The sequence below is a fragment of the Pristiophorus japonicus genome, chromosome 3 (genome assembly GCF_044704955.1).
Source record: "Pristiophorus japonicus isolate sPriJap1 chromosome 3, sPriJap1.hap1, whole genome shotgun sequence".
NCBI classification, from domain to species: Eukaryota; Metazoa; Chordata; class Chondrichthyes; family Pristiophoridae; genus Pristiophorus; species Pristiophorus japonicus.
In genome coordinates, this window is record NC_091979.1 from 178,085,556 (window position 1) to 178,113,339 (window position 27,784).

A 27,784-nucleotide genomic window follows, 5' to 3' on the forward strand; every position below is an offset into this window, starting at 1 on the left:
AGCCTTTTATTGGATCATGGGTTCCAGAGGTTAGAGGACTATCAAGGAGAGGGTTTCAGTTTCTCTGTATTACAGTAGTCCTGTGTATAAATGTAACATTGTGCTAAAATACTGGAGATCGAAGTTAATGTTTTCTGAATTATTCTTTTTCTACTAGTTTTCCTCTTAAGCACAAATATTGGACGATTCCTAAATTGGTTACCAGTATCTGATTTTTGCTTCTCTCAGGAGCTGGTGGTGGAGGAAGGAAGGGTGGGACACAGGACTGAATCCCCACAATAAGTCGTGAAATGGGTGTGTATGGGTCTGACGGCCTTTTCTCACCCTGAGTACGTACCACGCTATTCTCTAGAAGCTGCTAATCTGTTGCATGCAGAGTTATGTCTTTTGAAAATATCCATCTCTAAAACACTGGATGGTCTGTACCATGGATGCTCCAGATGTGACAATAATCGTTTTTGCTTTTTCTTGTAGTGAAACGACTGAAGTGCTGCAGTACAGTACAACCCAGGTTCCTGATGTAGAACAGGTAAGAATAGTTAGAAGAATTGTTCAACTTTTCTGCAAACTACTTTGTCCTATATTGGTCAGCTACTCAAAATGTTCTTAAGCAAAGCATCCCCCATCCTGCTTCTCTGGTTAGTGGAATATGCTTCTGTGCAAAGAAGTACAAGAAGAGGTTACAGCTGCAGCAACATTTACAATTGTGACCCAAGTTCTCGGCAGATATTCATTGCTCTTCCTCCCTTCCCACCAGCTTATTATGGACAAGTCTGCTCCTTAAGTTCCTATCTTGTGTCTCCTGGTACCATCCCCTCCTTCCAGGTGAGCTCTGAAATTGGGAATGAAGATTTAGATAAGAGAATGTGACCGCCTCACTGAATTGGTGTGTGTTTTTTTTGTTCTACCAACTCGCCTCTTTTAATGCAATCTGGTCACTGCTCTGTCCTTCCCCTTACAGCAGGGCTGAAGTCTTCAATCCAGAATGTTGGATTGTAGGTACAACACATTGTAACATTGTGATACAGCATACTGGCCACTGCACTGTATCATCCTAATCTATTTTGGTTTCCCTGGTATTATACTAGGCTTGGAGAGGAGTTAAACTAATATGGCAGGGGGATGGGAACCTATGCAGGGAGACAGAGGGAAATAAAATGGAGGCAGAAGCAAAAGATAGAAAGGAAAAAAGTAAAAGTGGAGGGCAGAGAAATCCAAGGCAAAAAACAAAAAGGGCCACATTACAGCAAAATTCTAAAGGGGCAAAGTGTGTTTAAAAAGTCAAGCCTGAAAGTTCTATGCCTCAATGCGAGCAGTATTCGGAATAAGTTGGACGAATTAACTGCGCAGATAGCAGTTAACGGATATGATGTAATTGGCATCACGGAGACATGGCTCCAGGGTGACCAAGGCTGTGAACTCAACATCCAGGGGTATTCAACATTTAGGAAGGATAGACAGAAAGGAAAAGGAGTCACGGTGACATTGCTGGTTAAAGAGGAAATGAATGCAATAGTAAGGAAGGACATTAGCTTGGATAATGTGGAATCGGTTTGGGTGGAGCTGCGGAATACCAAAGGGCAGAAAACACTAGTGGAAGTTGTGTACAGACCACCAAACAGTAATAGTGAGGTTGGGGACAGCATCAAACAAGAAATAAGGGATGTGTGCAATAAAGGTACAGCAGTTATCATGGGCGACTTTAATCTACACATTGATTGGGCTAACCAAACTGGTAGCAATGCGGTGGAGGAGGATTTTCTGGAGTGTATTAGGGATGGTTTTCTAGACCAATATGTCGAGGAACCAACTAGAGAGCTGGCTATCCTAGACTGGGTGATGTGTAATGAGAAGGGACTAATTAGCAATCGTGTTGTGCGAGGCCCCTTGGGGAGGAGTGGCCATAATATGGTAGAATTCTTAATTAAGATGGTGAGTGAAACAGTTAATTCAGAAACTAGGGTCCTGAACTTAAGGAAAGATAACTTCGACAGTATGAGGCGTGAATTGGCTAGAATAGACTGGCAAATGATACTTAAAGGGTTGACGGTGGATAGACAATGGCAAACATTTAAGGATCACATCAATGAACTTCAACAATTGTACATCCCTGTCTGGAGTAAAAGTAAAACAGGGAAGGTGGCACAACCGTGGCTAACAAGGGAAATTAAGGATAGTGTTAAATCCAAGGAAGAAACATATAAATTGGCCAGAAAAAGCAGCAAACCTGAGGACTGGGAGAAATTTAGAATTCAGCAGAGGAGGACTGAAGGTTTAATTAAGAGGGGGCAATAGAGTACAAGAAGAAGCTTGCTGGGAACATAAAAACTGACTGCAAAAGCTTCTATAGATATGTGAAGAGAAAAAGATTAGTGAAGACAAACGTAGGTACCTTGCAGTCGGATTCAGGTGAATTTATAATGGGGAACAAAGAAATGGCAGACCAATTGAACAAATACTTTGGTTCAGTCTTCACGAAGGAAGACACAAATAACCTTCCGGATATACTAGGGTACAGAGGGTCTAGTGAGAAGGAGGAACTGAAGGATACCCTTATTAGGTGGGAAATTGATGGGATTGAAGGCCGATAAATCCCCAAGGCCTGATGGTCTGCATCCCAGAGTACTTAAGGAAGTGGCCCTAGAAATAGTGGATACATTGGTGATCATTTTCCAACAGTCTATCGACTCTGGATCAGTTCCTATGGACTGGAGGGTAGCTAATGTAATACCACTTTTTAAAAAAGGAGGGAGAGAGGAAACGGGTAATTATAGACTGGTTAGCCTGACATCAGTAGTGGGGAAAATGTTGGAATCAATCATTAAGGATGAAATAGCAGCACATTTGGACAGCAGTGACAGGATTGGTCCAAGTCAGCATGGATTTATGAAAGGGAAATCATGCTTGACGAATCTTCTGGAATTTTTTGAGGATGTAACTAGCAGAGTGGACAAGGGAGAACCAATGGATGTGGTGTATTTGGACTTTCAAAAGGCTTTTGACAAGGTCCCAAGTAAGAGATTGATGTGCAAAATTAAAATCATGGTATTTGGGGTAATGTACTGACGTGGATAGAGAACTGGTTGGCAGACAGGAAGCAGAGAGTCGGGATAAACGGGTCCTTTTCAGAATGGCAGGCAGTGACTAGTGGAGTGCCACAGGGCTCAGTGCTGGGACCCCAACTCTTTACAATATACATTAATGATTTAGATGAAGGAATTGAGTGTAATATTTCCAAGTTTGCAGATGACACTAAACTGGGTGGCGGTGTGAGCCGTGAGGAGGATGCTAAGAGGCTGCAGGCTGACTTGGACATGTTAGGTGAGTGGGCAAAAGCATGGCAGATGCAATATAATGTGGATAAATGTGAGGTTATCCACTTTGGGGGCAAAAACACAAAGGCAGAATATTATCTGAATGGCGGCAGATTAGGAAAAGAGGAGGTGCAACGAGACCTGGGTGTCATGGTTCATCATTCATTGAAGGTTGACATGCAGGTACAGCAGGCGGTGAAAAAACAAATGGTATATTGGCCTTCATAGCTAGGGGATTTGAATATAGGAGCAGGGAAATCTTACTGCAGTTGTACAGGGCCTTGGTGAGACCTCACCTGGAGTATTGTGTTCAGTTTTGGTCTCCTAATCTGAGAAAGAATGTTGTTGCTATTGAGGGAGTGCAGTGAAGGTTCACCAGAATGATTCCAGGGATGGCTGAACTGACATAGGAGAGACTGGATCAACTGGGCCTTTATACACTGGAGTTTAGAAGGATGCGAGGGGATCTTATTCAAACATTCTGATTCTGACGGAACTGGACAGGTTAGATGTGAGAAGAATGTTCCTGATGTTGGGGAAGTCCAGAACCAGGGGACACAGTCTTAGGATAAGGGGTAGGCCATTTAGGACTGAGATGAGGAGAAACTTCTTCACTCAGAGAGTTGTTAACTTGTGGAATTCCCTGCCGCAGAGAGTTGTTGATGCCAGTTCATTGGATATATTCAAGAGGGAGTTAGATATGGCCCTTATGGCTAAAGGGATCAAGGGGTATGGAGAGAAGGCAGGAAAAGGGTAAAGAGAATGATCAGCCATGATCTTAATGAATGGTGGTGCAGGCTCGAAGGGCCGAATGTCCTACTCCTGCACCTATTTTCTGTGTTTCTATGTCTAGTTTAAAGGCAGAGGTAAACTCTACTCTGCATCGGTCAAGGAATTCCTTCTGTCCATTTTTCATTACTGTCCATTTTAAATACTATGAATGCTTCTCAGCTAATGGTTGGAGCCTCTGGTCATTTATTTAGTTGCCGTAGGTTCCCAAGGCATCTTGAAGGGGTTTTGGCTGGGAGGCATTACTGGATCTGACGGTGCATATTTGTTTGTTTCATGTCAGCAGAGGTGGTTGTTAACTGGTTGGGAGGAACCACTGTGCTTGAAATAATATAAAATCAATTGGCTGCTTAAAGAAAAGTCATTGCGTCAGGTTCTCCCTTCAAAGTCTACTGTCTTGTGTTTTTTTTCTATCAGTGAAAGCGGCAACCTCCGTTTTAATCCTTGCTTTTTAAAAAAAAAAACAAAGACCCAAATTTATGTTTCTGATGTGCAAAGTTATATGGCACAGCCCCTTTATCATATCCATTTGTTCAATTTTTAGGTCAACTTGTAGTAACCGAAAACTGAAATGGCCAACAACAGGAGGCTATAAATGTTTTACTTGCATCAATATAATATTTTCATTTGTTTTGCACCTGTGATGAATTGAAATACCTGAAATTATTAATATTTTCAAATTTAGTAGAAAAGTCTTAATATACAAAGAAATAAACATATTGCATGGCTTTTTTTTAAAGCTAGAGGTAAAATAAAGTCTAAACCCTTCATTATGGTTCTAGAATGGAAAATAGAAAATGGTCATTCTGTGGAAAAGGGACACATGCCTTGTGTTGATTGATCAATCACGTCAGTTACTTTGATAGATGGAATGGCGTTGAAATTTTACTGTGCACTGTTTAATAGAATTCTATTCCACTTAATGTCAAAAATAGGCCATCAGACTGCTCTGGAGCTTCAGATCATGCCATTTCTATCTTGTCCACCCAAGTGTTTAAAATGTTTAAAATTTTGATTCTGACTGTTGAGAAGAAATTTGTTTGATCTTCAAAAGAAAAGACATAGCACTATTGTGAATTTTAGTTCCTTATTTGCTTCGCCACTAACTCGTGTCAATAGAGCAATTGTTCCCACAACGCTAACCACCAAAAGACTATTGTTTCTTTGGCATTGTGTTTGCTAAGGAAAGCTGTAAAGATTTCAGACTTTGATTAAATGGACAGAACAGTTCATTTTTGTTTTTATTCCCAGGATGTGGACATCGCTGTCGAGACCTAAATTTATTACCCATCCCCAGTTACCCTTGAGAAGCTGGTGGTGAGCCATCTTCTTGAACCGCTGCAGTCCGCGTGGTGAAGGTTCTCCCACAGTGCTGGTGGGGGGGAGCTCCAGGGTTTGGGCCCAGCGACGATGAAGGAAGTGATTATAGTTTCAAGTCAGAATGCTGTGACTTAGAGGGGAACTTGCAGTTGGTGGTGTTCCCATGCGCCTGCTGCTGATCCTTTTAGGTGGTAGAGGTTGAGAATTTGGAAGTGTTTTCGAAGAAGCTTTGGAGAGTTGCTGCAGTGCATCTTGTAGATGGTACACACTGCAGCCATGGTGCGCCGGTGATGGAGGGAGTGAATGTTTAAGGTAATGGATGGGGTGTCAATCAAGTGAGCTGCTTTGTCCTGGATGGTGTCGAGCTTCTTGATTTGTTGAAGCTGCAGTCATCCAAGCAAGTGGAGAGTATTCCATCACACTGCTGATGGTGGAAAGGCTTTGGGGAGCCAGTAGTTGAGTTACCTGCCGCAGAATACCCAGCCTTTGACCTGCTCTTGTAGCCACAGTATTTAAGTGTTTGGACCAGTTAAGTTTCTGGTCAATGGTGACCCCAGGATTTTGATGGTGGCAGATTCGACGATGGTAATGCTGTTGACAGTTATGGGGAGGTGGTTGGACTCTCTTGTTTTAGATAGTCCTTGCCTGGCATTTGTGTAAAGTTGGTAATTGTACTATATCTTTTGTGTCCTTTTGCTTCTGTACATTGTACGATGGACTATGTATAGAAGGCACCTCAAGTCGCTGGAGATACATCACCAACAATGTCTCCGCAAGATCCTGCAAATCCTCTGGGAGGACAGGTGCACCAAAATCAATGTCCTCGTCCAGGCTGACATCCCCAGTATTGAAGCACTGACCACACTCAATCAGCTTCGCTGGGCACGCCACATAGTTCGCATGCCAGATACGAGACTCCCTCAGCAAAAGCTTTATGCGGAGCTCCTTCATGGTAAATGAGCCAAAGGTGGGCAGCGGAAGCATTACAAGAACACCCTCAAAGCCTCCCTAGTAAAGTGCGACGTCACCACTGACACCTGAGAGACCCTGGCCGAACAGCGCCCGAGGTGGAGAAAGTGCATCTGGGAGGGCGTTGAGTTCTTTGAGTCTCAGCGCAAAGAGCGTGAAGAGGTCAGGCGCAGACAGCGTAAGTAGCGCGCGGCAAACCAGTCCCACCCACCCTTTCCCTCGACGAATATCTGTCCCACCTGTGACAGAGTCTGTGGCTCTCGTATTGGACTGTTCAGCCACCAGAGAACTCACTTTGGGAGTGTTATGTATGTAAACTTGTATATACCTTGTACAGCCACCAGAGGGCTCATCCCCTGGAGTCCCAAGGGATCCCACAATCCCTTGGGAGCACAGGTACTCAAGGAGGCCTCACAGGCTGGAGAGGCACTCTGGAGACCTGCAATAAAAGACTAAGGTCACACTTTACTTTGAGCTCACACTATCCAGTTAGACTCTTGCTTCCACTCCCTGTTGTATATGAATAAAGTCTTCCTCGATTCCGAGGGACTGCCTATGATGATGATGATGATGACATTATTCCATCTATAAATAAATCTGACCCATTAATTCTCACTTGTATGCATTGGATTGATGTTTTTCATTTCTGGGTTGACAGATGGACATCCTACATATTCGCCAGTAAACAATTTATCATGGTTATGTTATTGTTGAACCTGGACATAAATCCATTCATGGCAGCAGGTTTCAGTTCAAAAGAGACTCAATTTGTGAATGAAAACTGACGTCTAGCTATGAACGTGGATCAAGGCATTGGGATAAATCCCAAACTAATTTGGCAAGCAATTTTTCTTGATGGGATCGATCTAGTGGTGTGTCATTTAAAAATGTCAATGGCATTTGTCAGCAACAACAACTGCATTTTGGAGGGAATTTCATAGCTTAGGGTCGAGCCAACTGAAGGTACGGCTGCCAATGATGGGGTGAAGGAAATTGGGGATGCACCTGCCACAGCACTGAAACAACTCTTCGTAATTCTATGTAATAAGGGCTGCTGCAGTGCTTTGGCAGGTTCAAATTTTACTTTGAATGAAATGCTCAGTCAGCTTTTGCAAAGGAATTGTTTTCAGTAACTGCAATAACCACTATTGGAGCACCTGTTTCCTTTTGAGGCTACAAAATACATTTAATACTTTAAAAATTTTTAAATCAAAACATGATTGTGGTTTTTAGAATTCATTTTGAATTGAGAAAACTTGAAAATAGTACTATAAACCAGGCCTCAGTATTGAGACTGTTTGTGCAAAGTGTGTTACTGACCCTCAACTAATCCAGATTGATCTAAGATTTTTTTTGATCCAAATATCAAAGGCCATTAACTTCTACATTTTGTCTTGGTTATTTCAGTTAAAATAAAACAAACCACACGGAGCAAAACCTTTCAACATTTTTTGTTCTGGATATTGCATTTACCCAGGAAACTATTTCAGCGGTATACGTTACACTGCTGAAACTATACTCGCCAGAATAAACAAGCTGAAAGAGCCTGCTTGAGCCCTGTTTATTTCATTTTAAGTGAATTTGACGTTGTTAAAACCTCCACCAGAAAGTATTAACTTTATTATCACAATGCAACGGAAACTTTCCTCCCTCTTTGCACTTTTTAACCTCCTTTACCAAAGTATTAATGATATATTGCTTGAGCAATCTTAAATGGATTGTGCAATTACATCTATGTAAGAGTTTGTATTTTGAAACTGGACGGGTTTAAGTCTTTTTTGTCACTATTGCGCTATTTAAATGCTGTCTGGCATGAAGCCTCCTGGATCTCACTAGAACAGGCCAGATGCAGACTGAAGATCCCTCAGCTTAATCCCAGTCTCAGAAGTGGCCCTCTATTACATCAGTATGATGCTGCCATTTCTCTCACCAGCCAAACTTAAGCCCTGGAAATGAAGCTGCCAGTTTTTCCTCAGTTTTGGTCAATTTTGGTCAATTGTAATAAGAACTAGGCCAAGATTGTCCAAATTCATCTTGTGTATAACCTTTACAGTTGATGGAGAGGAAATTTTTGTTTTGTCAATTTGGGCTGGATTTGAATCCAGGATCCAGGGATGAAAAGGCAGTTCCTATACCGATTTCTCAGTGTTGTGCTAAGTTCAATAGTGATGCAAATAACCACCCAAGCCAGCCCCCAAAAAATAATTCTGTTCATTTTAGAAATACTCTGTTTTGAAATTTGCTGGAGTTCAACTATTAAAAGCCACAATAGTCTGTTATTCTAGTGTTTAACATTTTTTTGTTTTATATAAAAACATAAGAACAAAACAGCCGTAGGGAACGATAGCATAGTGATTAAGTTATGGGACTAGTAATCCAGAGGCCTGAGCTAATGATCCAGAGATGTGAGTTCAAATCCCACCACGGCAACTGGGATTTAAATTCAGTTAATTAAATAAAAATCTGTAAGAAAAAGCTTGTATCAGTAATGATGACTGTGAAACTAACTGGTTCACTAATGTCACTGAGAGAAGGAAATCTGCCGTCCTTACCCGGTCTGGCCTATATGTGACTTCAGACCCACAGCAATGTGGTTGACTCTTAACTGCCCTCTGCCCTAGCAAGCTAATGACCGAGTACACAACCATGCAAAAAGCAATAATAAGAATAAAACTGGAAGGACCACCCAGCATTGACCTCGGCACCAGCTATGGACACGACAATGGCACACTCAGTCACGTCAACCCTGCAAACACCAACATCTGGGGACTTGTGCCAAAATTGGGAGAGCTGTTCCACAGACTAGTCAAGCAACAGACTCATAGCTTTCAGCCAATGTCCCAAACTCCCCATCAACATACCTGGGTATGTCCTGTCCCACTGACAAAATCCCATCTTCACACTGAGGACACCGTCCATTGTGTTCTGTGGCAGTACCATTGTGCTAAATGGGACAGATTCAGAACAGATATAGCAGCTCCAAACTGGGCATCCATGAGGCGCTGTGGGTCATCAACAGCAGCAGAATTGTATTCCCCCACAACTTCATTGCCCGGCATGACCCTCACTGTTACCATCAACCCTGGTTCAATGAGAGTGCAGAAGAGCCGCTCCACCAGGCGTACTTAAAAATGAGGTACCAACCTGGGAAACTGCAATACAAGACTACATGCATGCTAAGCAGCGGAAGCTGCATGCTATAGACAGAGCTAAGCGATCCCATAATCAACGGATCAGATCAAACCTCTGCGGTCCTGCCACATCCAATTGTGAATGGTGGGGGACCATTAAACAACTAACTGGAGGAGGGGGCTCCATGAATATCTCTATCCTCGATGATGGCGGAGCCCAGCACATGAATGCAAAAGACAACTCTAAAAAGTTTGCAACCATCTTCAGCTAGAAGTCATTATCATAGGCAGTCCCTCCCTCAAAATCGAGGAAGACTTGCTTCCACTCTAAAAGTGAGTTCTTAGGTGACTCAACAGTCTAATACGGGAATTACAGTCTTTGTCACAGGTGGGTCAGACAGTCGTTGAAAGAAAGGGTGGATGGGGAGTCTGGTTTGCTGCACGTTCCTTCCGCTGCCTGCACTTGATTTCTGCACGCTCTCAGCAATGAGACTCAAGGTGCTCTTCCTCCACTTAGGGCGGTCTTTGGCGAGGGACTCCCAGGTGTCGGTGGGGATGTTGCATTTTATCAAGGAGGCTTTGAGGGTGTCCTTAAAATGTTTCCTCTGCTCACCTGGGGTTCGCTTGCCGTGTAGGAGTTCTGAGTAGAGCGCTTTCATTGGGAGTCTTGTGTCAGGCATGCGAACAATGCGACCCACCCAATGGAGCTGGTCAAGTGTGGTCAGTGCTTCGATGCTGGGGATATTGGCCTGATCGAGGACATTAACCCAGGGGATTTGCAGGATCTTGTGGAGACATCGTTGGTGGTATTTCTCCAGCAATTTGAGGTGTCTACTGTATATGGTCCACGTCTCTGAGCCATACAGGAGGGTGGGTATCACTACAGCCCTGTAGACCATGAGCTTGGTGCCAGATTTGAGGGCCTGATCTTCGAACACTCTCTTTCTCAGGTGGCCAAAGGCTGCGCTGGCGCACTGGAGGCGGTGTTGAACCTCACCGTCGATGTCTGCCCTTGCTGATAATATACTCCTGAGATATGGAAAGTGGTCCACATTGTCTAGGGCCCGCCGTGGATCTTGATGACTGGGGGGCAGTGTTGTATGGTGGGGTCAGGTTGGTGGAGGACCTTTGTCTTACGGATGTTTCGTGTAAGACCCATGCTTTCGTACGCCTCAGTGAAGATGTTGACTGTGACTTGGAGTTCAGTCTCTGAATGCGCAAGACGCAAGTGCAGAGTCGATGATCCATCTCGACCTCCTCCTGAGGTCCTCATCATCACAGAAGCCAGTCTTCAGCCACTTCGATTCCCTTCACGTGATATCAAGAAACGGCTCAGTGCACTGGATATAGCAAAGGGCCCCAACAACATCTCGGCTGTCATGCTGAAGACTTGTGCTCCAGAACTAGCTGCGCCTCTAGCCAAGCTGTTCCTGTACAGCTACAACACTGGCATCTATCCGACAATGTGGTAAACTGCCCAGGTATGTCCTTTCCACAAAAAGGAGAACAAATCCAATCCGGAAAATTACCGCCCCATCAATCTATTCTCAAACATTAGCAAAGTGATGGAAGGTCTCGTCGAAGATCAAGCAGCACTTACTCACCAATAACCAGCTCATCAATGCCCAGTTTGGGTTCCGTCAGGGCCACTCTGCTCCAGACCTCATTATAGCCTTGGTCCAAGCATGGACAAAAGAGCTGAATTTCAGAGGTGAGGTGAGCGTGACTGCCCTTGACATCAAGGCAGCATTTGACAGAGTGTGGCATCAAGGAGCCCTAGTAAAACTGAAGTCAATGGGAATCGGGGAAAACTCTCCACTGGCTGGAGTCATACCTAGCAGAAAGGAAGATGGCTGTGGTGGTTGGAGATCAATCATCACAGCCCCAGGACATCACTGCAGGAGTTCCTTAGGGTAATGTCCTGGGCTCAACCATCTTCAGCTGCTTCATAAATGACCTTCCCTCCATCATAAGGTCAGAAGTGGAGATGTTCGCTGATGACTGCACAGTATTAGGGTTAGAGCATGAAGAGGTCAAGTGCAGGCAGCTTAAGGAGCGCGCGGCAAACCAGCCCCACCCACCCCTTCCCTCGACGAATGTCTGTCTCACCTGTGACAGAGTCTATGGCTCTCGTATTGAACTGTTCAGCCACCAAAGAACTCACTTCAGGAGTGGAAGCAAGTCTTCCTCGATTCCGAGAGACTGCCTATGATGGTTCAGTGCCATTTGAATCTCCTCAGATAATGAAGCAGTCCATGCCTGAATGCAGAAAGACCTGGGGATGTTCGCTGATGATGGCACAGTGTTCAGTGCCATTCGCAACTCCTCACAATGAAGCAGTCATGCCCACTTACAGCAAGACCTGGGCGACATTCAGGCTTGGGTTGATAAGTGGCAAGTGACATTCACGCCACACAAGTGCAACGGCTATCTCCAACAAGCGAGAGTCTAATCACTTCCCTTAGATATTCAATGGCATTAGCATCGCTGAATCCCTCACCATCAACATCCTGGGGGTCACCATTGACCAGAAACTTAACTGGACCAGCCACATAAATACTGTGGCAACAAGAGCAGGTCAGAGGCTGTGTATTCTGTGGTGCGTGCCTCACCTTCTGACTCCCCAAAGCCTTTCCACCATCTACAAGACACAAGTCAGGAGTGTGATGGAATACTCTCCACTTGCCTGGATGAGTGCAGCTCCAACAACACTCAAGAAGCTTGATACCATCCAGGACAAGGCAGCCCACTTGAATGGCACCCCATCCACCACCTTAAACATTTAGTCCATCCACCACCGGCATACCGTGGCTGCAATGTGTACCATTTATAAGATGCACTGCAGCAACTCACCAAGGCTTCTTCGGCAACTGGTCTCAAACCCACGACCTCTACCACAAGAGCAGCAGGCGCATGGGAACACCATCACCTCCTCACCTCCAAGTTCCCCTCCAAGCTACAGCCTTCCTGACTTGGAAGTATATCGCCGTTCCTTCATCGTCACTGGGTCAAAATCCTGGAACTCCCTCCCTAACAACACTGTTGGGAGTACCTTTACCATATGGACTGCAGCGGTTCAAGTAGGCGGCTCACCACCACCCCTTTCTCAAGGGCAATTAGGGATGGGCGCAATTAGGGATGGGCAACAAATGCCGGCCTTGCCAGCGATGCCCACATCCCTGAAACATTTTTAAAATAATCCCATGTTGCCAATGACCTTTTTATTTTAAAGCATATAAAATATCCTAAGAAGGAAACAGCAGAGGCCCTGCTGAGCGTGCATATATCTTCCATAATAATTCGGATTTAGTGACGATACACATTCCCGTTTAACCATCCAGGACAAAACAGCCTGCTTGATTGGCAGCCCATCCACCACCTTAAACATTCACTCACTCCATCACCGGCGCACCATGGCTGCAGTGTGTACCATCTACAAGATGCACTACAGGCTTCTTCGACAGCACCTCCCAAACTCACGACCTCTACCACCTAGAAGGACAAGGGCAGCAGGCGCATGGGAGCACCAGCACCTGCAATTTCCCCTCCAAGTCACACACCATCCTGACTTGGAAGTATATCGCCGTCCCTTCGTCGTCGTGAGTCTAAATCCTGGAACTCTCTCCCTAACAGCACTGTGCGAGTACCTTTATCACACGGACTGCAGCGGTTCAAGAAGGCGACTCACCACCACCTTCTCAAGGGGAATTTGGGGATGGGCAATAAATGTTGGACTTAAGAGCAACGCCCAGATCCCATGATCTATCTCCGCCTTGAATATACTCAGTGACTCAGTATCCACAGCCGTCTAGGGTAGAGAATTCCAAAGATTCTCAACCCTTTGTGACAAAATTCCTCCTCATCTCAGTCTTAACTGGCCGACCCCTTATCCTGAGACTATGCGCCCTAGTTCTAGACTCCCCAGCCAGATTGTATATAGTTGTAGTTGTCGCTGTACCATTTTTCTAATAATAGGTATAAGTTTAGATTGGATGGAGTTGCCATTCAAGTTTTCATAGGTGTACTTCATTGAAATCCTACTGTATACACTTGTGCTCTCAACTCTTCATTTAGTTTCCCCACTGTATTCAGATCCCCTGTCAGGATCCAGGTTTGCGTGTTAAGCGTAATGTGGATATCATAGTTTCCATTCTGAATCTAGAGCGTTGACAGATCCACTTCTAAGCAGAGCCAAGCTGTGAATTGCGTGTCCTCTAATGCTTTACTTCACTGTTTGCAGTAGCAGCCAGCTCCGATATCATCTGCAAGCTGTTAGTGAACACTTTTTTTTTCTCCTCGTTTCAACCCCACCACTTAATACAAGAATGATCTGTGGACCACTGTAGCAATTCAATAATTGCACACGTGCTATAAAATAATAATTTGCTGTCTAGTTTAAATATGTAACGAGCAAGATTTTGACCCTATAATCCAAGGGTAGCAATAAGAATGTTGAACCGCTTTAATCTTTCAGAAACATTTTAACATGTGATTAATAGTTGGATATTAAACTTTGTTTTGCAAACCTAAAACTGCACTAGTGCTGAAGGGCATCTCTCTCTTTGTTCAAGATGTATGGACAGTCTCTTCGGTGCTAATCACTGAAAATAACCTGTTCTCCTCAAACCTTGAGCTTGTAATGCCCAACCAGCATGGTTTATACTTGGATGTTAAATGGCACTTGCAAGTAAACTTTTGTGGTTCCAGCAGCTCTCTGTATATATTAGCTGGTTTGGTGCCTAGGTGATTGGATGCATAAAGTACATAATTCTTATAATGACGAGTCAAAGATCTGAGCCACAATGCAGTTCCAGTCTTAATAGGGTGGGTTAGACCCAAGAGATTGACTTGTTTTTTAACATGGCTAATTTGTTTTGCTCAGATTTTAAGCGTTTCTGGCGCCGTTTTCGGCGCGAAAAACAGGCGCCCAGCTCTGAGGTGCGCCTTTTTCGCCGCGTGTGGAAACTTGGGGCCAACAATACAGAAGAAAGAAAAAACTTGCACTTATACAGCATCATTTACATCCTCTGAACACTCCAAAGTGCTTTACAGCCAATGGCTTACTTTTGAGGTGTAGTCACTGTTGTGTAAACAAACATGGCAGACAGTTTATGCACAGTACGATCCCACAAGTATCAATGTGATGAATAGCCAGATCTGTTTGTGATGTTGGCTGAGGAATAAATATCAGCCAGGACATTGGGAACTCTTGAACCCATGAACTTCTGACTTGGGTGAGAACGCTACTACTGAATTTTTTAATCACTCCACTATTGGTGGCCGTGCCTTCAGCTGTCTGGGCTCTAGGCTCTGGATTTGCCTCCCTAAACCGACTGACTCTCCTTTTTAAAATGCTCCTTAAAATCTACCTCTGATCACCATTCCTAATATCTCCTTTCACGGCTCAGTGTCAAGTTTTGTTTGATATCACTCCTGTGAAGCGCCTTGGGACGTTTTACTGGATTAAAGATTCTATATAAATGGAAGTTCTTGTTGAGTCCAGGCTAACCCCTTAAAGGAAGCCATTCAGTTCATATGTTTGTGCCAATGCTAGTTGTTCTACTGGAGCTATCTAATCTGATCAAAGCAGAGAAGTCCTGTCACAACTGCACAGGGTATTGGTGAGGCCACACTTAGAGTACCGCGTACAGTTATGGTCTCCGTATTTAAGAAAGGATATACTTGCTTTGGAGGCAGTTCAGAGAAGGTTCACTAGGTTGATTCCGAAGATGAGGGGGTTAACTTATGAAGATAGGTTGAGTAGGTTGGGCCTATTCTCATTGGAGTTCAGAAGAATGAGCGGGGATCTTATCGAAATATATAAGATAATGAGGGGGATCGACAAGGTGGATGCAGAGAGGATATTTCCACTCATAGGGGAAACTAAAACCCGGGGACATAGTCTCAGAATAAGGGACCACCCATTTAAAACTGAGATGAGGTGGAATTTCGACTCTTGTCAGGGTTGTAAATCTGTGGAATTCTCTGACCCAGAGAGTTGTGGAGGCTGGGTCACTGAATATATTAAGGCGGAGATAGACAGATTTTTGAGCGATAGGGGAACAAAGGGTTATGGGGAGCGGGCAGGGAAGTGGAGCTGCGTCCATGATCAGATCAGCCATCATATTAAATGGCGGAGCAGGCTCGATGGGGCAAATGGCCGACTCCTGCTCTTATTTCTTATGTTTTCCCAGTCCTTTCCCTATATGCCATTAGGATAATAAACATTGATATGCAGTCTCTGACCAAACTACTACTGCTGTAATTGCAGGTTGCTGAAGACATCGAGCTCTTGAAATGGGATAAAGGACCGTGGCTGGAGCAAAGTAATGTTTCCTTCCATAAGCTCAGACTGCTGTGAGTATATGGGTCACACTTAATTGGTGTGGGATGGGGGCTATTAATAGCATTCACAGTTGTCCTGAGGAGTTCCAGGTCAGCCATGATCTTATTAAATGGCGGAGCAGGCTTGAGGGGCTAGTTGGCCTACTCCTGATCCTATTTCTTATGTTATATTCACAATACTGTGAAGATAACCTAAATTCCAGTCAAAGATGTAGATAAAATTGGAGATTTGAAGAAAAATAAAGATGTAGGAAATGTACATTGCAGATAGAGTCTTCCGACATGCGATTGGTCTGAACCTTGCCGAATGACCTTCGATCCCGACCCACGTGTGACCTGATTCGTGCTCCCCTTGGCCCGATCTGACTCACATGTTGTTTTAATGTCTGACCCGAAATCTGGAAAAATACGAAAACCGGCACGGCCTCTGCCCCAAGGTTGCCGGATTCGGGATGTGGGATTTTCTTCTCTGAAATCAGGAAAAATAATGCAAATCGGCCCCTATGGTTGCCGGATTCAGGGCATGAAATTTTCTTCTCCGAAATCCGGAAAAATACGGAAACCGGCACGGCCTCGGTCCTGTGGTTGCCGGATTCGGGACACTGTACCTGTATATCAAACTTGTCCCACACAGTCATGATCGGTAAAGCATTACGATTATATACACCCTACCCACCAGAAGCCATGAAACCTCTTGAAAGAGGCAAAAAAAAGTTATGCCTAATTAGAATATGGATCTGGAAAATTTATCTCTGACCCTTAGGTGATTAAAAACAAGTCTTGGCAATCACATTAGCCATACTTGTGTTGTCTGGTATTTCACCTACCTTTTAATAAAAAAATATGGTCTTGAAGGTTTGAGCGTCAGCACTCACCTCACAAGCTGGCAACTTTTTCCAAAAGTCTACCCTGATCTATTAAATTGAGATTAAAGAGAAATAATCAAATTAATTAACTATTTTTATATACCTCTACCAAATCCCCTCTAAATCTACATATCTCTAAAGTCAATAAACCAGGTTTTTAAAATCTCTGAGTACCTAAGAGTTTATTCACGGTCGTCTTCGGAACCTTTTTCATTGTCTCCATATCAGAAACTGTATGTGGGGACCAAAACTGGGCACAATAAATGTGATCTAACCAAGGTATTGTACAAGGATAAGATGGTGTGCTTTGTTTTATATTGAATAGTCCTTTTACTACTATCTAATACTCTTATTTGATTTGGCTAAGGCTTCTTGGCATTGATCATGAGCTTTTAGTGAATTATGGATTATAATACCTATTTTGTGGATCTTGGGGAGGAGGTCAAAGCGGACTGTGCGAGGTTGGAGGCTGTGGGGGGGATGGATGGAGTGTTATACAGTCGGAGGTGCTTGATTTCAGATGAGATGTTAAACCAAAGCTCCGTCTGCTCTCTTGGGTGGACATAAAAGATCCTATGACACTATTTTGAAGAGTAGGGGAGTTATCCCCGGTATCTTGACCAAAGATTCTTCATCATCATATCCTTCAATCAACATCACTGAAACAGAATATCTGATCATTGCTCTTTTTGGGAGCTTGCTGTGTGCAAATTGGCTGCCGTGTTTCCTACATTACAACAGTGACTACACTTCAAAAGTACTTCATTAGCTGTAAAATGATTTGAGACGTCCTGAGGTCGTGAATGGTGCTATATGAATGAAATCTCTTTTTCTTCACTCCACTTATTAATAGGTTAACTATTTTTCAGATTTTGGCCCATTCCCCCAGTGAATCCAAATCTGCTTATGGAGATTTGTTCCCCAATGTCCTAACCCACTCTCATTTTTGAATTATTCACAAACTTGCGGAGCATTCCCCCAAACCTCTATGCAGGTCATTGATGAAAATAGTTAAAGCATTAGCTCCAACACCAATCCATGCAGGACACCGCAGGTTACCGGCTGTCAATCAGATCCATGGCCATTAGTTACAACTTTCTGCCAATGAGACTAGCCAATTCTTAATCCAAAGCAGCAACTTCCCACTGATTCCACAAGAACCTGTCTTGTAGAGTATCCTATTGTGCGGTACCATATCAAAGGCTTTCTGAAATCCAAGTAGATAATTTCTACTGGGATACCCTCATTCACTAATCCAGTAACTTCAAAATATTTCTAGCAAATTAGTAAGATACAACCTTTTTTCCCAGACTCATGTTGAGTGCCACTGATGGCTCCTTCTGTTCTAAGTGATCATAAAGAGCATCTCTTTATAAACTCCTCCACATCTTACCTATAACTTGATGTCTGACTAATGGGTCTATAGTTTCCTGGACATCAGAATTACATGAGCATCCTTCCAATCCATGGAAATAATCCCAGTGATTTTAAAGATCCGGGCAAGGAGCTTGCAAAGAACAGCAGCGGGGTCATATTTCGGGGGAAGTAGGAAGACTTGTTAGAGTTGGTGTTCAGCCTCAGCGAGGTTGAGGTCCTTTTGCCATACAACAACAGTGCACCCTTTGGCAATGGGTTTGATGATGTCCGGTTTGGACCCGATAGAACTGATTGCTACAAGTCCAGAGGGAGATGGATTACAGTGAGTGAGGGGAGTGAAGAAACTGACGCAGCCGATATCACACCGGCAGTTCTAAATCAAACCATCAAAAGGGTAGGAGGCTAGAGAGGGAAGTCTAGGCTGAAGACATGAGAAATGATAAAATGTGTAGGGGAAGCATCCTGGCTAAGAAAAAGAGGCAAAGGCAGAAGAGGAGGAGCTCAGCATCATGTCTAGCTTGGATTTCAGTGAGGTAGACGAATAAAGTTAAGGCCCTTGGGAAAGATGGTCAGAGAGGGCTAGGTCAGTGGGGATAGTGAAAATACGGCAAGGGATCAGATTGAAAGGTGAGGGAGGATGGGAAGTAAGTGGAGGGGTCAGGAAATGGGCTGACGTTCAAGAGCTGTTAAAGGTTGTGGTCTTTGCCACTTATAAGGAAGGAAAAAAAGTTTTTTGTTTAAACGGTAGGTGAGGCGAAAGATGAAATGGAACTGAACCAAGACAACTCTGAAATAACGTTAGTGCTACTGAAGACAAAGGTCAGGAGCATGTATATAGTGGCACATGGGGGGAGAAGGTGGATTTTATGAAGCGGCGAGAACAGTGGTTAGAGGAATTTAGAATATCACTGAGATAGCAGTGATCATGGGTTGGCAGGGTGAAATTTAAGCTGGAATCCATGTGGAATGAGTTAGAGCTGGAGAACAGGTGCTGAGAAAAGGAACGTGGTTGAGAAACCAGGTCTTGCTTTCGCTCCCATGCATTTAGGTCTTCCCACTTTGGTCCTCTGTGCTTTCCCCTCTCTCTGTCCTACCACCGGTGGCAGAGTTTTCAGGTGCCTAGTCCCTGCTCTGGAACTCCATGCCTAAACCCATTCTGGTCACTTTCTCTGCTTTTAAAAGCAGCCTATCAAAACCCATCTCTTCATCCAAGCCTTCAATTATCCCTTATAAACTCTTATGGTTCATTGTTCTTGCCTTCTTACTACTACACTAGGCATCTTGGCAGGTTTTGTATATTGAAGATCATGATGCTTAGATGCATTGTGACTGTTGGAGGCAGGCTTGTTCGACCAGCTGGTCTTTTACATAAGAAATAGGAGCAAGAGTCGGCCATACGGTCCCGCGAGCCTGCTGCGCCATTCAATAAGATCATGGCTGAACTGATCATAGACTCAGCTCCACTTCCCCACCCGCTCCCCATATCCCCTTATCCCCTTATCGTTTAAGAAACTGTCTATTTCTGTCTTAAATTTATTCAATGTCCCAGCTTCCACAGCTCTCCGAGGCGGTGAATTCCACAGATTTACAACCCTCAGAGAAGAAATTTCTCCTCATCTCTGTTTTAAATGGGCGGCCCCTTATTCTAAGATCATGCCCTCTAGTTCTAGTCTCCCCCCCCCCCCCCCCATCAGTGGAAACATCCTCTCTGCATCCACCTTGTCAAGCCCCCTCATAATCTTATATGTCTCGATAAGATCACCTCTCATTCTTCTGAATTCCAATGAGTAGAGGCCCAACCTACTTGACCTTTCCTCATAAATCAACCCCCTCATCCCCGGAATCAACCTAGTGAACCTTCTCTGAACTGCCTCCAAAGCAAGTATATCCTTTCGTAAATATGGAAACCAAAACTGCATGCAGTATTCCAGGTGTGGCCTCACCAATACCTTATATAGCTGTAGCAAGACTTCCCTGCTTTTATACTCCATCCCCTTTGCAATAAAGGCCAAGAAACCATTGGGCTTCCTGATCACTTGCTGTACCTGCATACTGTCCTTTTGTGTTTCATGCACAAGTACCCCCAGGTCCCACTGTACTGCGGCACTTTGCAATCTTTCTCCATTTAAATAATAACTTGCTCTTTGATTGTTTTCTGCCAAAGTGCATGACCTCACACTTTCCGACATTGAACTCCACCTGCCAAATTTTTGCCCACTCACTTAGCCTGTCTATGTCCGTTTGCAGATTTTTTTGTGTCCTCCTCATGCATTGCTTTTCCTCCCATCTTTGTATCATCAGCAAACTTGGCTACATTACACTTGGTCCCTTCTTCCAAGTCATTAATATAGATTGTAAATAGTTGGGGTCCCAGCACTGGTCCCTGCGGCACCCCACTAGTTACTGGTTGCCAACCAGAGAATGAACCATTTATCCCGACTCTTGATCTCTGTTTCTTAGCCAATCCTCTATCCATGCTAATATATTACCCTGAACCCCGTGAACTTTTATCTTGTGCTGTAACCTTTTATGTGGCACCTTGTCACATGCCTTCTGGAAGTCCAAATATACCACATCCACTGGTTCCCCTTTATCCATCCTGTTTGTTACAACCTCAAAGAAGTCTAGCAAATTTGCCAAACATGTCTTCCCCTTCATAAATCCATGCTGACTTTTCCCATCTGTCCTTTCATATATTTGTATATTCCAGTAATTACTGTCCCTCTCCGTTCTGTACTAAGGAAATTGATTTTGGCTGTGTGGTTAAGAGGAGTGCTGTTCCTGTTTCTGTCTGAGTGCAGGCTGCCATTGTCTAAAGGCCAAGCATCAGATTGCTTTGCCCTTTTAGATTGGAAATGGTCCTTGGCTTTACAGAAACTGTGTTTATTTTCTTTTATATCTAAAGTGCAGCTTAGAAAATAGTAAATCCACAATAACATAAATGTCTGTCTGGAATTCGTTGTTGGCTTTTGCAGCATTTTATCGTTCCAACAAAAACCATGACTTTTAAATTCCATATTCATATTAAGGAGTACGTTTTCCAAGGATAAGGTCAACTGCTGTGCAGTGGGGCCCTCTAAAGATCAAATCTAGTTTACAGTATCAGCAAACCAGATGAGATTTGGAGTGAGGTGTAAGCACCACATGAATCGCTATTTGTGACCACTAACCAGTTCCACCTGGGGAAATATTATTCATTCTGCACCATTCGAACACTGGAGCATTAGTTTGACAGGCTGTGGGCAGATGAAAATATTATAACATTGCAGACCGGCAGTAGCGTATGTAGTTTCTCACTCCCATATTATATGAAGTGTTAGGAATTACATCACTGTGCAAGTTCTTTTGCTTCCATTTCCGCCCCCCCCTCCTCCCCCCCCCCCCCCCTTAGATGCTCTGCTGCCTGCGTTAAACTCTTGCTACCAAGGATTGCCTCTCAGTAGCAATGGGTTAGATTGATCATTCTGTGAACTTGTCTGGGCTTCTCTTTCTTTTTCAGGTTTCTGAAGCGATTAAGGCACTGGCACTAGATGACAAACTTCCGGAATATTATCATCATAGGTTGTCCTTCGGGACAAGTATACAAACAGCAAGCTGTGCTGTAGGTTATATAGCAATGGCAGTAACCAATCATATGCTCTCTAGCTGAACATGTAGAGAGCAAATGAGGCCAGCAAAAACATATGAATTAGAGTTCAAGGAGCTAAGGACTTTTACACTTGACGTAAGAGACTAGTCCCCAGGTAGCCTGTAGATTCACACTTTAGCACTGATCCATGATATGTTGCAAACTTTACAAGTAAACTAAATGTCCCATAGTTGGGTCAGCATATGTGTATCAATACCTGCCACAGTCCTTGCATAAAATGCTTGCCGCTTAAACACGATAACTGCAACCTGCCAAATTTGCCTTGGTTCAAAACTACATTTAATCGGAATGCTGCACCGTATTTCCAGTATTACCTAAAGAAACACAGGTTAGCATAGAAAGCTATGGAGTTGAGAGTTTGTGTCTGTGACCTCTTGGCAGGTGTGATCACTGATTTTGGTGCTTACCGACAGAGGGGGAATATTAGAGCAAAAGTCTGTCTCAAGCTGCACTTTCACATTCTAAAGAAAGGATGAGCTGAATATTTCTGAAGTTTCAAAAAAAATTAAAGTGACCATTTCCTTTCCCCATTCCCCATGATTTGTTGACAAATCTGAGTTCAGAGGTTCACTGTTTCCTATTTTATGGTCGTGCTCAATTTGCAAAGAGTTTTACAAGCCCTATGTGACCAATATGGATTTCTGATGTCTGCTGTGTCCTGAGTTTTTGAAGTTGTGAGAGGTCTGACTTTGCTTGTTGTCATTGGAATTAACATTGTGCTGTCCGTTGCAAGTGTGAGACCCTTGCTTGCTGCCTTTCACCAGTTATAATTTAATTTGCACTAGCCTTAAATTAAAATTGAATCGAAATCCAGTTAATAAAATTGCAGTAATGACATCATCGTCATTTAATCTGTGCGTGGTAACATCATCCCACATCAATGGCAGAACAGAAAAAGTAAAACCAACCTGTAATATTTAGACTATATTAAAATAACCAATATCGTGGAGTGGTCTAAAGAGCACCATCTTGTCTGTAGGTTTTCTAGTTGTCTGAACTCATTAGGCTTCACTCCAGCAAATTCTAGCCCATTGTAATGTAAAAATGCAGCCGCCAATTTGTGCACGGTAAGATCTCACTAATGATAATCAGATAATCTCTGTTTTAGTGAAGTTGGTTGAGCTATAAATATTGGCCAGGACGCCAGGTGGTCGTCTTCAAAATAGTTCCATAGGATATCTCTCTATTTGGAGTGTGGTTAGAATCTGCAACTTGCTACCACATGGAGCATAACACCGTCATAGACCTGTTGGGCCCAAAGGCCTGTTTCTGTTCCCCTGAATATTGGGGGGGTTTTCTGCACCCTTCAGCTCTAAATTTTTAGCGCCTCAAATTACTGGAAGTGCAAGCTGATGGTGCGGCAAGGGCAACAGGGCATCTGGGACCTCAGTTGACGAACTATAACAGTCAATCTCGTTAACCAATGAGATTTATGGATAGAGAAAGATAGAAGAATGACTGAGTAGTAAATAGGGTGAATTCGAGTCAAATTAGATAGTGTAATAAAGGGCCCAAGTTTCCACATGATTCGCGCCTGATTTTTAGGAGCAACTGGTGGAGAACGGACTATTTTAGAAATCGCAATTCTCCACATTTTTTTTTCTGCAGTTCTAGTCAGGTAGAACAGTTCGAGTTTAGAACAGAATTTTTTCTTCAAAAGGGGACGTGTCCGGCCACTGACGCCTGATTTGAAAGTTTCCACAGTGAAAATGTACTCCAAACTAAAGTAGAATGGAGCCAGTGAAGATTTTTGTAGAACTGAAAAAACCTGTTCTACACATTAAAAAATCTGGCGCAGGTTACAAATTAGGCGTCCAGAACGAGGTGGGGGAGGGGGGGGGGAAGGGAACTCATTAAATTCGACAATAAATCCTTATTTATAATTCTACAAATATTATACAAATAAATCCAACCTGAATAAACATTTATAAGCCAAGAAAAGATTAAATAAACCATCTTCCTACCTGTGTGAAAGTGCTTCAGCCAGGGAGAATTCTGCAGCCATTCGTGCCGCTGAGCGGGAGGGGGAGGGAGGGAGAGAGCGGGGGAGGGAGGGAGAGAGCGGGGGAGGGAGGGAGAGAGCGGGGGAGGGAGGGAGAGAGCGGGGGAGGGAGGGAGAGAGCGGGGGAGGGAGGGAGAGAGCGGGGGAGGGAGGGAGAGAGCGGGGGAGGGAGGGAGAGAGCGGGGGAGGGAGGGAGAGAGCGGGGGAGGGAGGGAGAGAGCGGGGGAGGGAGGGAGAGAGCGGGGGAGGGAGGGAGAGAGCGGGGGAGGGAGGGAGAGAGCGGGGGAGGGAGGGAGAGAGCGGGGGAGGGAGGGAGAGAGCGGGGGAGGGAGGGAGAGAGCGGGGGAGGGAGGGAGAGAGCGGGGGGAGGGAGGGAGAGAGCGGGAGGGAGGGAGAGAGCGGGGGGGGGGAGAGAGAGCGGGGAGGAGGGGGAGAGAGAGGGAGGAGGGAGGGAGAGAGGGAGAGAGAGAGAGGGGGGGGGGGAGGGAGAGAGAGAGAGAGGGGGGAGGGAGAGAGAGAGAGAGAGAGAGGGGGGGGAGGGAGAGAGAGAGAGAGAGAGAGAGAGAGGGGGGAGGGAGGGAGAGAGGGGGGGAGGGAGGGAGAGAGGGGGGGGAGAGAGGGGGGAGGGAGGGAGAGAGGGGGGGGTGGGAGGGAGGGGGAGGGAGAGAGAGAGAGGGGGGGGAGGGAGAGAGAGAGGGGGGGAGGGAGGAAAAGAGGGGGGAGGGGGAGGGAGGGAGAGCGGGCGGAGGGAGGGAGAGCGGGGGGGGAAGGGGGGGGAGAGAGAGAAGGGGGGGCGGGTCGGGTCAGTCGGGGGGAGAGCGGGTGTCGGGTCGAGGCGGGTGTCGGGTCGGGGCGGGGGGGGGAGCGGGTGTTGGGTCGGGTCTGGTCGGCGGGGGGGGAGTGGGTGTCTGGTTGGCGGGGGGGGGAGCGGGTGTCGGATCGGGTCTGGTCGGCGGGGGGGGGGGGGCGCGCGGGTGTCGGGTCTGGTCGGCGTGGGGGGGGTGGGGGTCGGGTCTGGTCGGCGGGGGTGGTGGGGGGGGGATCGAGTGTCGGGTCTGGTTGGGGGGGAGCAGGAGCTGGCCGTGGGAGGAGCCTCATTGACACAGCCCCAGTGAGGCCATTCAGCCAGGGCTAGGGGCTGCGTGCTTCGGGCCCCTCCCACACAGTTCGGCGCCTGGAGCTACTGCACTTGCGTGCCGACTGTAGCGCGCATGTGCAGAGGTCCCGGCACTGTTTTCAGCGCAGGGACCTGGCTCCGCCCCCCCCACAGCTCGTGCTGACTGCGCCGAGGGCCAGAGGACCTGTAAGTAGGTGGAGAATACCGAAGATTTTTTTAGGTGCCGTTTTAGGCGCGAAAAACGGGCGCCCAGCTTGGAGGGGCGCCCGTTTTTTTTCTTGTGGAAACTTGGGCCCAAAGAGAGGGAAAGCATGATTGGATTAAGAGAGTAAAAAGAGACAGAAAAAAAATAATTTAAGAACAGTTTATTGCCTGCTGGAATGAGACTCCACAGTTTCAGTTGTTCCCTTTCTGGGCCTCAATGGTTAAGTGGCATTGCAGGAACATAAATCTCATAATTAAAAGGGTTTTTGCATTGTTAAATACCTAACTTTCTGTGGCGAGTTTAATTTGTATTTATGGTGCAAATCCAGCAATTTCTTGAAATGCAGCGGGAGGTTGAAGGCGAGATCCCGTTTTTGTGACTTTCTTTTTACGTGATAATGGTGTATACTGTGAACTCGCCGTTATTTTGCCAGCAAATTCTGGCCCATTTGATTATAAAATGGATCAACTTCTGGGTATGTGTTCTCACGTCATCAGACATTTTTGCCTTGTACTGGGGTAATCTGTTAGTAATAATGTCATGTGGGCTCATTCTAAATGGCACCAATATGTCCTTGGCTTGAGTCACTGTCTGCTCCATGCTAAATGTTGCCATTGTTCCATGTGATCTTTCTGATTTGAAAGACTGGACGCAGCTTTAATGGACAAAAGCATGAAAGGCTTTGCAGCCTGAAATACAAAAGGGCACTTATATTAAAATACAATAGTATTGCTCATTTTGGAGGGGACAGTGCAGAGGTTTACATCAGTTACTGCTTTTCCTAACTTCAAAACAAATGTCTTCAAGCAAGTTTTTTAGACTTCTTCCACAAAATCATTGTCAATTGATAGTCCGATTGTAGGACTGCATCGGGATGGCTAACTTCAGGAGCCAACCTGTATCTTGAGAAGTAGTTGTATTGAAGCAGTGTCGTTAGAGTTGATTTACAGAAACCGGGGTTTAAGGAGACAAAAAGCTAAATAAACTCAAATCAGCCCAGATCTATTAGTAATGCAGAGCTTAAAAAGCTAAATGAATCCATTATTAAACTATATAAACTATAAGGTTAGAAATTTATGTTGTACAAATTCTTAACACGTATCTTTATTTTAACGGACACGTGAAAGTAAATGGCTTAATGCCGCTGTTAAAATAGAAGAGAGAGGAATTTGATGTGAGCAGCTAATTCTGAATATATAATACCATAAAATTTGCAATCATAGGCTCTGGGATACGGCAAAAACTTGTCAAGTCTTCTGCTCCTTCTGTAGTCTGTTGTGGAATTTGTTTCAAGTGAGCCTTGGAGTAGAGACCAAGTCAACACAACCTGAAGTTTTGCTGTGCACTTGAGTTTCACCTGAAAATTAAAAATGCCCTTGTAATCCTGGTCATTTCTTTTGATCTTCTGTTAACATTAGTGCTGTCAGTCTTGAATTGTCTCCTTATCTCAGCCAGTGGAACAGTTTCATTTGAAAGCAGGACAGATGCATGAGTTTGGCAGCAAAATGTGAGGAATGTATTAAGGAAATTGAAACTTTCAACTGTAGGCTTTGATTGAGAAGGCACTAGCTGTCAAAATAAATCATTTGAAAAATCATTCATCATAATGAATTGTAAAAAATTGATATATGCTGTAATCAGACATTGAGTTGTGGGCTGCACCACAGAAAACCAGTAGGGGATGCTATTGTTACATTGAATAAGTTCTTTTGTGCAAGCAAAGTTGCCCCACAGTCAATCACGCACGTTGTGTGTGTGTGTCGTTATTAGTAATGCAAAGATACGTTGTTGTTGTGGAAACTAATAGATGTGGTATTAAGGCAAAACATAAAAAGTCCTGCAATGGTTTCTAATCCAACGGTTCCTCCTTAACATGGTTCTGACTAGTACCAAGTTGTCAGCTGTGAAAGTAACACACGTTCAGTGCATTTTTACAAGGTGCATCTATTCATCTGTCACAGGAACAAAAAACAACTAACATTAACTTTTCTCCTTGAGTAGGGTTGAGGATAAACAGAGTGTGGCTGACCTGACATCGATCCCCAGGTTCCTTCCAGAAGTCACAGTTGGAGCTCACGAGTTTGATGAAATGTATCATGCCTATAAACAGGTAAGCAACTCGACAGAAACCGGGATTTGTGTTTTTAAATATTTCTGGATTTGGAAACCGTTTGCAGGCAGAAATAGAATTGTAATTTCTGTTTATGAATTGGTATGTTTTTGCTCATACAGGCAGTTTCAAGCACTCCCAGATCAGGGTCAGCAGAGATCATATGCAGAGTAAAGTTCTTTTCTATGCTGCTGAATCAAATATCTGCAGGTCAGGGTCAGCATAGTATGATGCAGAGTAAAACGTCCCTTGCACTTGTCATAATGTGGCCCTGAGACCATTTGTTGCCCCTTCACTTGAGTTCCTCAAGACTTGCTGCTCCATGTTGGACATCAATTTCTATCCTGCCATCTTGAGAGAGACCGTGTCCCTCAATAGAGTTGATGAGCAGATCTACGCTATCGTATCAAGTGCTCCCAGGTTAGCTACAATGCAGTCAAATGCAGAGCTGGTGGTGGTCGTCATCCTTCATATGGAAATATGGCAACCCTTGTTACAAAGAAAGTTGGTCTGTGAGTGTATGGCTGGCCAGTATTAAAGAGGCAGCTCTCCCACACGTTTTGCAGATCCAAACAGTTCCTTTAGGGTTA

The 27,784-nt window shown here is 44.6% G+C and overlaps 1 protein-coding gene across 2 annotated transcripts in view; it reads left to right on the forward strand.

The window, feature by feature from the left end:
• ndufa10 (NADH:ubiquinone oxidoreductase subunit A10) overlaps positions 1–27,784 on the forward strand; it is a 99,595-nt gene that overhangs the window by 62,571 nt on the left and 9,240 nt on the right. For both annotated transcript variants that reach the window (XM_070874880.1, XM_070874881.1), the window contains exons 7-9: positions 475–529; positions 15,795–15,880; positions 27,086–27,194. In XM_070874880.1, the coding sequence (XP_070730981.1) occupies positions 475–529; positions 15,795–15,880; positions 27,086–27,194 (250 nt within the window). The remainder of the gene's footprint in view (positions 1–474; positions 530–15,794; positions 15,881–27,085; positions 27,195–27,784) is intronic.